The 13,540-nt window shown below is 36.6% G+C and overlaps 1 protein-coding gene across 1 annotated transcript in view; it reads right to left on the bottom strand.

Moving 5' to 3' along the window:
• LOC112540697 (chloride channel protein C-like) overlaps positions 1 to 13,540 on the bottom strand; it is a 96,783-nt gene that overhangs the window by 21,108 nt on the left and 62,135 nt on the right. The window contains exon 13 of the mRNA XM_088130549.1: positions 4,309 to 4,488. Coding sequence (XP_087986675.1) covers positions 4,309 to 4,488 — 180 coding nt within the window. The remainder of the gene's footprint in view (positions 1 to 4,308; positions 4,489 to 13,540) is intronic.

Below are 13,540 nucleotides of genomic sequence, written 5' to 3'. Positions count from 1 at the left end.
AAGAAATAGCCTCAGAGGCTAGATCATTTGAAGCAAAGAGAGAAAAAATTAATTCCTTCCCTTTCTGCAGTGTGTCTTCTCTAAATTGTTCTCTCTCTGTCCACTTTCACAAACATGGATAGAAAATATAGGGTCCCATCTTTTTTCTCTTATAACTGTGGGGAGGAGTTAAAGAACTTCTCTTCCTCCCTATTCATCCATTAAAATTAAATAACTCTTATGCCCCTTTTCAGTTAAGGTCTCTAGGCAAAAGACATATGTCTTTATTCTGCTGAAAAGTAATTTCAAAATTTCAGAGGAAGGCCCATGCAATGAGGCCAGTTAACAATCATTTAAAGAAAAATGTTCTGATTTGAGAACATTGGAAAGCCACAGATCAGTAAGTTGGGATATTAGGCAAGCTGGGGAACACAGAAAAGTGAGATTGTGTGGCTGTATACTTCACACATGGCCTGTGAACCAAATCAGCACAACAGTGATGGTATCCTTTAAAAAAAATCTGGAAATTGTAGCTTGGTACAGTATGAGAAAGCCCGTTGCTCCCTCCCAGAAAACTATAGCTCCCAGCTTCTATAGAGAAGGAATTATTGCATCAGTTTAGATATTTTAAGTTTTCTACTTCTTAATCTTTTACTATTTCACATGTGAGATGTACCTTTAGCTTTTTATTCTATTTGTCTTAAAACTTATTATACACTTGTACAAATATCAAATCCAAATATCTGAACTCTACCACTGTCATACATTATAGAGTTCAGAATGCTATGGACAGTTTAACAGGGAAAGAATGAGACAATCATTTTGGCTCAATCATTTATTAGCATCAGTTCTTGTTTTATTGTAGCACACAGCTGGGAAATAAATGAGTGGGTTAAGCTTATTTAATGTAACAAATTCAACCTGGTGCAGACTCTATAGTTTACAAACTATCAGAAGTGTAGCTCTGTGATTTTTCAGACACTTATTAATAACATTTAATGGATGCAACAATAAGACAAAAATCAAAACATTTTAAGAATGTTAGCTGGCCTCTTCAGACATTGCGTTTGGATCCAAACTAAGTGAGCTGAACTTGTCCCATTCAGATCAATAGGCTAAGTTAATCATGATTTAAGACTAATAGTTTCAGTGGGCACTAAGCTCACCTTAGCCATGTCCATGTATAAAGTAAATATGTGATTTTATAAACTATGAATGTAAAAAATAGGCATATGGTACAAAGAGTAAGGTAACTTTATTCATGCTGTTTGTTCTACATTATACATGAAATAGCTATGTGCAAAAATGATATACAATATATAGATAAAGCTCTTATAGCTTGAATTTAAATCAAATAGTTCTAATTTTAATGAATAATGTATTTATTTAAAACAGTCAAATTATGTGAATAATCTGATCTTTTTAACCATCACCTTCTGGTTATTAGGAATAATTTGTGAAAGAGATATCTAGTTCCTTTAGAAATTGTTCTAAACATTTGTATTCCCCAGAACTATGGATAAATATAATTCCAATCCATTCTATTTTCTGTTTTACAGGACAGATTTCCACTGTCACAAATTTATGTCCATGTAAATTCACTGCTCTGCTTTGGGGATTTAGGTAGTCCTCACTTACTGACTGCCCTGTTTAGCAACCATTCAAAGCTACAACAGCACTGAAAAAGTAAATTTATGACCAGTCCTTGTACTTACAGCAGTCACAGCATTCCTGCAGCCACATGATCAAAATTCAGTCACTTCTCAACCAACGGGTGTTTACAACCATCACAGCATGCCACAGCCATGTGATCACCATTTGATGCTTCACAGATGGCTTCCAACAAGGAGAGTCAACGGGAAGCCAGCAGTGAAATCGCAAGCAATGGTCACATGATGTCTTGCTTAACAACTATGGGTGACTTGCTTAACAACTGCAGTGGGAGTGATGTTGTAAGTCCAGTACAGTCACATGAAGTTTCACTTAACAACCATGCCACTTAGCAATGGAGTTTCCAATCTCAATTGTGGTAGTTCAGTGAGGACTACCTATATCTTCTTTTACTGAGACTCATCTGGGTTATGTAATATTCAAAACATGCCTTTATATTCATAACTGTTGCACCAAACTATATGATGACAGCTTCCAAGAGATCTTTCAGGACAAATTTGTAATAAATGCATTATTCCATGGCAATTCTAATTCTAGCCATATTCAACACTAAATAAATGCCATCTATTGAAAAATCACAAGCAACCACAGTTCTAAAATTCCCAATTCCTATATATGTCATTAAAATTCTTGCACTTCCTTATGTATGTTTATTTGAGTCAATGCCTAAACCATATCTTTATTGTTAGAAACAATCTCATGTAAGAACTATTTAGATTATTAGCTCCTGTAAAGTTACTAAGTATCTTGAATTTCTAAGTGCCAGATGTTTTCAAGCATGTCTAAAACAGACTCCTGCAACCAGGATGCCCTCCAGATGTGTGGATTTCAATTTCCAGCAAGAGCTATGCTAGTTATGAAATTCTGGAAGTTGAGGCACACACATCTGGAAGACCACCCAGTTGTGAAAGACTATTCTTAAACTGTATGCTTTAATAAAAAGCTGGGGTTTTTAAAATGTTGCACTCTTTATTAAATAAAGTAACAACATAATAGAGTTCTGCAGTGCTTTGGATTTACCCCCCGCCCCCCAGGTCTTTTGCAATACTTTCAACAGTTGTGTCTTTTCCTAGGTTTGCGTGGCTTTATGTTATTGCAGATAGGTGCTATGTTTGCATTCCCACATGCTCCAAAGCACCTTTGGGGGATCAAATCCAAAGTGCTACATAGCCCTAGAAGGTAATTACATAGTGATTTTGGAAAAATCATTAAAATCCTGTTTACCACCAGTTGCTGACATAGTTTTGCAAAATGTAAAACCAACACAATTCTTTTTTCTATCAGCACTTAATAGACTCTCACTAGGAGAACTTCCAGATGAGGGTGCAGATCCAGTTGCAAATGAACTTATTATCCCTGATTCCTGGCATTAGATTCATGTGGTTTTGTTGCAAATGGGAAATTTTCATTTGCATATGATGAATGTTGCTGCAACTCTTTCCCGTTCTGTTCTGCACTTAGCAATCTTAGAGTTCATAGGATGGGATATTTATCTCAGTATTTCTCCCAGTTATAGCAACCCAGGATTAGAACTGGATATTAGAGCTAGTCAAGGCTCCAGAAGAGGAATGGTAGTTTGTAAGGTTAGCACTATGGAAAATACCCAAATCCTTTTTTTTTCTTTTTTTTTCTTTTCTTTTTTTTTGCAGAGGGGAAGGATGGATATTTTGGGCATGAAAGTAAGATGATAAGACACCTTAGACACCTTGCAGGCTAACAAGCAAGTACCAATTGGGTGAGACATGTCTACTAATTTTCTGGTGAGGAAAGGCAAATTAATTAAGCTGTTGGTTCTCTGCAGAAGTAGATGCCCCATGTACAGTTGCTTCTGGAGGACTATAATTCATCTGACCACTCCCTTCAAGCTATGCTCCGTTTTCACTGTGAGATCAGAAGACTTCCCCAATAAGAAGGCTGCTGATGTCAAAGTGCCCTAAAATTATAAGTATCAGTTTTGATATGAATTCCTGATGAACATGAGCATTGGGGGAGATGATAATAAGTATATCTGTCATCACACAAATACCATAACTTAAGTACTTGGGTCATAAATTGGATCATCAGGGCACAACTATGTACTGGTGGAATTTGTGGGATGACATCATCATGCATGGGCCTTCAGTTTAATGTCACCGCTACTGGTGAATTATGAAAATCTGCCATGGCAGCAAAAACGTTTTTGATCCTTCCCCACAAAAAATCCACAAGTATTGCCACTTTTCTTCCTCAAAGTGTATCTGCTTACTGGAGCAAGCCATCCTAAGTATTAGGTCTTTCCTTTTCTGTCTGAGTGTTGATATGAAAAGAAATGGACGTGGGTAAAAATGAAAGGAAGGTTACTTCTGATTTCCCCTCCCTCCAATTTTGCTTCAATTTTATGAGAGGTTTGACTACAAAAATGTTTCTGCATCTTTTTCTAGAAGGCCTTCAAGTGCCTTAAGGCTTCATACTCTGTTTCTAATGTCATATTGCACAGTAATTCAGAGCAACACACAAAGAAACCTATGTGTCCAATATTGGATAAAGATATACACACTGTCGTTCCAACAGCCAGCAGTTATAGATTGCAAGGCATCTACTCATAATATAGGGTGTTAAGTTCTAAACACTGATCTGAGGGGCCACTTATCTTTAAGGAGGAATGTAGTAATGCCTTACCTTGTAATTGTTCCCAGAAACACCTTGGACTGATCTGGTTTAGGTTTGTAAACCACTGGGAATCCACTATGCCTGGTGCTGGCAAGGATCTGAGCCAAGAAAGCAATGTTTTCCTTTAAATTGAGGACTCTAACATGAAGCTTCATGACATCTTTGGCAGCAAACAATTCCAGATTTAACCTGAAAGATATAAAGCAGACAGCCAATAATTTATTTAGTAAACAGGAAACTAGGCATGCAGTACCATTTTAGCATATGATGGTTTTATAGTGTGCTAGTGAATTACTTCAAGCTACAAATAAATTAGCTTTATTTATGAATATTTTGTTTAAAACATAATTACCCAATAAACTGGTGATCAAGCATAGCCTTCCTACCTATGAGTAAGATCCATGATAAATTCAACCAGATGCAAGTCATGGTTTTCTACTAGAGGAGAAGCGCCATTAATCACCTTATGTGAGTTTCTGAGCTTTTTGTTTTAAAGTCCTAACTGAAAATGAAATGCTTAGAAAATCACGTTCAGTTAACAAAATGTTCTTAGAGTGAAGAAAAGTATGACAAGAAGATAAATAAATCTGGCTTTCATAACAATAGAAGAATGGTTAGCATGGGTGAGACCAGTTGTCCAGTTCAATATCCTGCCTATGTCAGTAACATATGAGGATGGGTTGCTAATCTTAGAAACCATGAATAACTGTTTACATGATAAATATCAAGAGAACATTTGTGCCCTGTTGGTTTTATTTATAATATTTTAAGTCTGCAGTAAAATCTGGGCATCCCACAAATTTCATGGAGCTACACTAAGAGGATATAAAATTTGAAATAAGAATCTGCTGTCCCTACAAGGGAGTCAATTGTGACAATAAAACAATGCAATTAAATTACACCTAAGTAGTCTATTTATTTCAGAGACAATCCTTTGTTTTAGAGAGAGAGATATTTTGTCCAGACTTGATCTATACCTGAAATATGTCAAACTAGGGTTACCATAGCTATGTACAAAGATTCCTAAGTGTTAGCTTGTACATCAGAGTTTTCTGTATCACTTTGTTGCCATCTCATGGTCACCCAGATGTTTGCAGCCCACATATGGTAATCCTACTTTAAACCTATGAGAATATTCCTCTGGAATAACTTTTTTTTAAAAGTTCCAGACAATACATAGCCATAAGGATCAGTGCTAGGGAACAGACAGTTTTACTCATTCATAAGTTTCACTGTGGTTTGTGTTCTAACTTAAGTTATTCACTTCACTTGGTGGGAATGTTTATCTGTTATTTAGCTAGAGATTTTCATCAGAACAACACTGGATTTTAGTTGAGTTTCTTGTAAACCATTTTTTTTATTATGCTGAGTAACTATTAAACCTTATATAAATATATTTCATGAGTTTATTTTGGGGAGGGCTTTATTTTCATGATAATTGCCAGTTACATTTGGATAGCTCAGCTATGTTTGGATTCTGAATTATATACAATACTTGTAGGTTTGCCTGCTATTATTAACTGGACCCATGACCAAACCTTATTAGTAATTTACTATTTATGACTTTTTTGTAGTTCTTCAGTAAATCTAGTTTAGGTTGGAAGACAGTAATTAATATATCCCTGCTTACCATTGTAAGAGTTTATGACTCATATTCACATTTTGATTCCTTACATTGCTGAAAGTTTACATTTTGTTTTGGTGCACTGTTTAATTAGCAAGTAAAAAAACTAGAAAAGTCTCAGTCTACTCCATTTCCCTTATATATCTGAAATAATTTTTTTTCTTTCAAAATGAGGGAAGGATCCTAGCAATGTCAGGTGCTAACTCTCTCAGGCTGTATAAAAAGAGAGGAGATTTGGTTGTTCAGTTACATAAACAGGTGGGTACTTAAATCTGAAATATATATTTCAGTTAATTTAATATCTGTCCCTCTTGCTCTTCCACAGAAGATTTTAAATGTTGGTTGTTTATCGATTAGCAGTAGAACAGATGAGACATAGCATTCTAGATGTATTCTGAAGAGAATGCAAGCCACAAATACAACAGGAACATTAACAAAATTATTTTGAGTTTTGTTTGAAGGCATATATATTACTTGGATCCATCTGTGGGCATTTCCATTGAATTTTACAAAGTGAGCCAGGGAAGCATCTTGCAAAGGTCCAGTAAGACCATTTTCCTCCCCCTTTTTAATCTAGTTTTTGTTTGTGAAGCTAAAGAGCAACTCTAATGGTAAGAAAGTCACATGACCACAGTGAATTCCAGTAACAGCTATTATATTCCATATTATTTTAATAACACAAGCAAAATAAAGTTATATTTGTAAAAATAGGATTTCTTGATTTCCAACAATTTTCTGGAACTAGGATTTCATCAGTAGGGGACTGAAAGTTTTCATTTCTGTAACATTTCTAGCAGTTTTATTCATACTTTTAAATGTGCCATACAGAACAGGCCCAGTTTTTCAAATCAATTTCATGAACACTATTTTCTCTCTCAACAATACATGATATACATATGAAATAAAGGATTTCCCAAAGGTAGCAACCAAATGTGAATCCTACAAGAAGATATGCATTAAATACAACTCCTAGTTGTATCCTCAGGGCAATTTGTAATTTAGAAAAATATTTTTATTTTTATTTTGGTTCTCTATATCAGCAGTTTGTTCTCAGCCTAGGATAACCTCCTCCTTCCTGTAATTTAGGACATTTATTTTCTTCTGGGTCTCTGGAAAATAGGACAATAAGGATGGCAGCATTGACAATGATGCTTTATTTGGTACATTTTATTATGCACAGTGGATTTTTAAAGTATTTGTTGATATTTTTATGATAAATTTGTATCACTGTGAACCACCCTGACTCTCACTGTGGCAGCAAATCCTGTAAAATAAATAAATTCTAACCATTTATTAAACATAAAAAATTTTATTGTTTTCTCATATCTGAACAATTTGAAAGTAATTAAAATAAAATCTCATCCAACTTTCTATAAACTAAAACATGACAGGCAGGATGCAAAGAATCTTTACATACAGGCATACATACACTGTTCCTTTTCAAGGTAAGTAACATTTTCTGAAACAGCCAACATGCCTCCAGTGTCAACAAAATTTTATTTTTACATTTATCTATAAAACATTAAATGTTTGATTTAATAATATTCAGATTCATACTTTTCATTGCGTCATGCAACCTATCTAACATTTATTGCAAATAATTTTGCTCCTCAGCCAACAACACAGATCATCACACAAAGGTACACACATATTCATGTCCCATACCAATAAGCCTTTAACATTATATACGTACAGTACATTTACCCATAAATATATTACATAACCAAGGGGACATCATAGACCTTTGACTAATCTCTGCTCAATGTTGAGCCAGTCATTAAACATTCTATAAATTTTCACACGTTTCATTTCCTCTTATATATTCCTTATATATTCACTACCTCTTATGTATTCCTCTTATCATATTCATCAACCAAACTTCAATCAATAATCCACAATTCAAGTCTATTATTCATCATACACTTTCTCTAAATTAACATAGAATACATTTTCTTTTTTGCAATTCTGTTTTCCAATTGTCTGAAGAGCAAAACTGTGATTTGTCCACCCCCTGCACAGGCTAAAGCCCCTCTACTTTTCCCAGTACAGCTCCACAACCTTGTATCCTTCATTAATTCTCTCATATTTTCATCATAAACAATTAAATAAGGTATGCTTTTTGATTCATTCCTTTTCTGTGTGCACATACAAAGAGATTTATGGTTAAAACACATTCAAAATTCTTTTCTAAGTAGATATTCACCAAATTACCATTTTCATTCATTCCTGGGTGCCCAATAACTTTTTTTCTGTTAACTAACTTTCTAAGTATTCTCTTGTCCTGTTCTCACCCATCCATTCATGCCATTTAACAGAATAATTTTTCCCCTGGATCACATTCATCAGAATGTTGTGCAATTTTCCTTAAATTAACCTGGAATAAGGCTGAATAAATCACAGCTAGGGACAAGATGGACATGTCTAGTGACACTGTAAATAGTTAATTAAGAAAGGCTCCAACAGTCAACCATAAACCAGAAAAATGTGACATGATCTAATCAATCACACTGTTAAAGTATCATAACAAATAAGCAATTAAAGTACAGCCACTAGACCTTGGTGATCAGAGATTAAATAAAGAGGCCTTAAGGACATGTTGAAAACCAAATTTAGAATGTGGTACACAGCACTTGGGAGGCCATTCCATAATCTAGGTCCCACAGAAATGGCATTGTCGGAACCTCTCCAGCCTTCCCACCATGCCAGTAGATATGGAATAGGATTCTGAATGCTAATGCTAAAGATCAGACAGAAAAGTGAAAGAAAAGAATTTACTACATTGTTATGGTTTCTAAAATACAACAGATCTTTGCATTTATAAATAGACCTCTGTTTTTTTAAAAAATGGGCCAGCCTCATCAGGGTCTGCATCACCACAGTGGGATGATCTGGTTGTTTTTAAGTGGGAAGCCTCAGTAATTTCTTCTGTCTGCCATCTGGTGACTAGATATTGGAACAGCCTTAACCAATTAGTGGAGTGTCCCATCCAATGGCTTGACTCACTGTGTCCACCACCTGCAAACTACTGCATCTGAGAACTGAACAGAGATCAATGAACCTTCTTCTGGCACATAGAAACTATTCCACCTCTGTTTTTCTCTCACAGCAGGAAGTCATTTGCTCTCTGCATATTATCTATAATAGCCTGAAAAAGAATGGATGATACATAAGCACTCCATAAGCCTGAAACAAAATATATGAACTCCATATGTGGCTCTCTTGAGCTTTGTTCTGCAAAGCATGTAGACGTGGAAGAGATTTTATTTCATGAAACTTATCAGAAATAGGAAACTTAAAAGACAATAGGAGGGAGTGTTTTAATACAAAGGAAGTACCCATGAAGAGCAGTACTTTGTACTGGGGAAGGCCTTTTTGCTATAGCATCTGCTGAGCTTTTGCTAGTGTATTGTTCAAGTACTAAGGAAGAATGTTCTTGGGCCTACATTATTGTACAGGATAAAAAGCAGGCATGAAATCCCTTTGGCAAAGGAAAAGGGGATATAAGGCTAAATGTCTTATGTGAAGCATGATAGAGATAGGCAGATCCCAAATGGAAGGCTAGTCAGGACTCCAGCAAGTGGCCAGTGGACATTAATTTATTAGTTAAATGGGTTGTATCATGGCCAACCCAGAGGATAATGCAAAATAATGATGCCAATCTTCATGCAGCTTCTTTTATCATTAATTTAAGCTACATGCACATATGCATGTATGCCTGCTATGTGCTCCTGACCCCGTGAAGACACATACACAGATACTGTATATTTCAGGATGGAAAAGTAGAGAAAATTGCCATGATGCTACTGATACTAAATAGGCTCTTAAAATTTATTTTAAAATGTTCCCTCATATCTGGAGAATGTAGCTACTAGTAAATTTAAGAAACAAGTAAGATGTGGAACATTAAAAAAATGTTATGTTATTTTGAGTTAAATTCTACTCTTCAGGAAGATTCATAGGGCAATTTATCATCATATCAGAAACCTCAAGAGGATGAAAGATCATAAGTTGATTTACCAGCAGGTGAACGATGCTAACCTGATTTCTGGTTGCTTTTTAAAAAATACTAATAGCATTAACCACAAAAATAAGGATTAATTTCAGAAGATTTCAAATATTTAATCTGAGTTAAACACACAAGAGAATAAGTGCAATATGATGTGCAAATTGAGATATGATATAAAATATACCAAAAAGTACAGAAAGCATTAGGTTTGATCAAACTCTGCAGGTTTGATCAAACTCTACAAAACTAAGCCTACTGGCTCAATTTCCCTGAGTATCAGCTCAACATGAACAAGGCCTATAGCTTACAGTGATTAAGATCAAGTACTTTCAGTACACTGTAAGTAAAATGCAGTTATGGTTTATCAGTAGTAGCACTAATAGTACCACTAGTACTAGTAACAGAATTGATAGAAGAATTGTGCATCCCCAAAATTTACAAGAGAGCAATATGATAGCTTTACAATCAACTTCCTGGATTTGCCATATCACAACTAACATACGGGTATCTCAACAGCCATTCCTTCTGCCCAACTTATTTGTTATTTTTTTATCTGATGTGAGTGCCAAAATGTGCATCCTTGAACTTCAGATCCAGACACTTATCTCAGACTCACCAAAAAAAAATCACCCATGCCTCTCTAAAAAAAATTGGAATATATTTTCAAATAGAATTTACATTTAACTTCAAGGTGACAGATTTCCACCTCAAAATTTAAAAAAAAATTTTTTTTTGAACATTCATTTAATCCATTAAAAATATGCATACATTCCAACTTTCAAAGTCCATATTAGCACTGTGGAAGAGGAAATTTGAAAAGCTCAAGTATGCAGTAAAAATCAACTATTCAATATAATGCCATGTTCCATCCTGTTTTTGTTTAAAACAATGCACAATGGCTACAACATGCTCAGAATTCTTGGCTCTCCTCATCAGCTTCATAGGGTATAGCAGGCAGAAATCTCCAATGAAAACTTTGACAGAAGTAATGTTAAACTAGAACAGAATAAGCATCAGACTTACTCAAGTCTTTAACTGACCTTGTCGCATTAAAGTGCTAGATGTAAGGTATTTTCTCTTGAAGTGTATAGTGGTTTATAAAAGCAAGAAGTGTTGCCAAGTTGTAGATGTGTTCAAGAACTCTTGCCCTCATTAAAAAGCAGTTCCTGGCAGCTAGCAACTCTGAGCATTCCAGCCTGCTAGTTTATAACTAGAAATACAACATCAAGTCAAAGAGCACCCTTTTTACTTACGTTCATCTCAATCAGCCAAGATCTAAAACATAATAGTCCATGTGATCAGAAATAAATATTTGCACACAAAAGTGAATAACTACACTGTGCAATAAGAAAAACAGTCCTTGTTCATTGTTTATTAATGGAAAGCATACTCAACATTTGAGACTTTCAATCTGGGGAGTCAGCCAAACTTGGCTGAATATAGACCACGATGAATACATTGCCTCTTTCTCATCTCTAATTCCAGAATACAAAGAGAGAGAGGTTCAAGGTATGTCTTCTCCACAAATGAGAACAGAGAGCCAAAAGTACATATATGTTCCCTTTCCTTCCTCAAAAAAGTTACAGTGTCATCATTCATTACATTCTAAGTCATTTCTACTTATAACACTGCAGGTATTGTGGATATGTGATTGCAAGAAAATTGGCGACAGAGGTGCAGGATACTGCATCTGAGAAGTCTGCGCCAATAAGGCTCGGCCACTCAGTTATAGACTCCTGCCTGAAAGCTGCAACCCAGAGGAATTTGCTACAGAGAACCTTCAAATTGGGGCAGGTAACAGGCCTGCTGGATTAGCGATCTTGAACAGTTTATTGTCGAAGGCTTTCACGGCCGGAATACGATGGCTGGTGTGGGTCTTCCGGGCTGTGTGGCCGTGTTCTGGAAGTTTTGTTTCCTAACGTTTCGCCAGCATCTGTGACTGGCATCTTCAGAGAGCAGGAGCACAGACAGGAACAGTTCTCTCTGTGCCCAGGGAACTGCTCCTGTTTGTGCTCCTGCTCTCTGAAGATGCCGGTCACAGATGCTGGCGAAATGTTAGGAAACAAAACTTCCAGAACACAGCCACACAGCCTGGAAGACCCACACCAGCCTTGAACAATTTGCTGGTTGGTTGACCAGATTGCCACTGATGGAAGATAAGGAGAGCTCTACAAGTGTGCAGTCACAAATCCAACCAAGCACAGGTATGCATTTATGTTTGGGGCCACACTGTGGCAGTTGCATCAGCAAACTGATATCCAACTGCCTTGCTTAGAATTTCAAACTCCCATTTAGGGAGGAGTTGGTATTGTGATTTCCCATCTGGCCACTGTGACCGGTATGCCCAGCATTTTGCCAACAAAGTCACTCAGGTTCACCAAAGTCTTGACTCCTCATAAGCAGAATTTTTAATGGGGACTGGGGCCATTTGGGACTACTTTTGGCCTGTGAATTCCAAGGAATTTGATAGGGTGTTATCTAGACTATCAGCTATGACCTGTAGCTTGGATTCCTGGGCAAGGGAGGAGTGAGGTGTGCAAGGAGTGAGTAGAGGTGTGATCACCTGCATCCAGGAGATTTTCAATGCTACAGAAGGTAGATTAAAGTGCGGTTCCTTCTGAAGAGGCCATCCCTGGATCAAATTGTCTTAGATAACTATCAGCTGGTCTCCAACCTTCTCTTTGGGGGGAAGTTTGTTGAGGTGGTGGTCATAGACCAGCTATACAGAAGAATTGAATTATCTGAGTCCTTTTCAGTCATGGTTCAGGTCAGGTACAGAACTGAGACAGCATTTGTTTCTCTCCTGGATGACCTATTGTTGGCCCTTTGAGGAAGTCCACACAAGAAACACCAACCATTAGTACTAACACTACCTTTAATGTAAGGTTACAATAACAGAATTTTGCAAGTCTCAAAGTACCCCTCTCCTCCCTTACTTTTACTCTCCCAATTACTTTTTTAGTGTCCCAAAAACTAGATGCTTTATCCACCCCCACCCCTCCTTCAGACTCAGATTTTGTTTATGAGACCACTGACTAGGCTGAGGCTCTTCCTCCTGTCTCTCCTTTCCACATATCATTACACCTATTTTTGGACATGGACATGGTAGTGTACCTCTCCTGGCCCTTTTGGACCTCTCAGCAGCTTTTGATACCATTAACCATAATTTCTTAGTGGACCACCTGCAAGGACTGGAGATTGGGGGTACTGCTTTATGCTTTAGTTCCACTCCTTCCTCAGCAGGCAAATTCAGCCTGTGGTGACAGGAGATAAGAGGTCAAGCTAATGGCTCCTGGGTTATGGGATGCTACAGGGTTTTCTCTGCTGCTCTTTAATACCTATATGAAGCTACTGGGAGAGGTCATCTGACAATCTGGAGAGCAATATCACTAATACCCTGATTATATCTATCTTTACATCACTGCTTCAAGATCTAGGAAAGATACTATTGATGTATTATCCTGGTGTTTGAAATCTGTAAAAGTCTGGGTGGAAGAGAATAGAGTGAAGTTGAACCCAAGCAATATGAAGTTGCAGTTTGTTCACTGCAGTTCTTAATTGATACCAATGTTATCTCTGAATGGGCTTGCACTACCTGTGAATGAGCATGT

This window comes from Python bivittatus, unplaced genomic scaffold, assembly GCF_059951505.1.
Source record: "Python bivittatus isolate LINGU-HERP-01145 unplaced genomic scaffold, Pbiv_v1 ctg000840_np1212, whole genome shotgun sequence".
Lineage (NCBI taxonomy): Eukaryota > Metazoa > Chordata > Lepidosauria > Squamata > Pythonidae > Python > Python bivittatus.
Note: the sequence above shows the minus strand (reverse complement) of the source record. Positions and strands in the feature narration are given on the sequence as shown.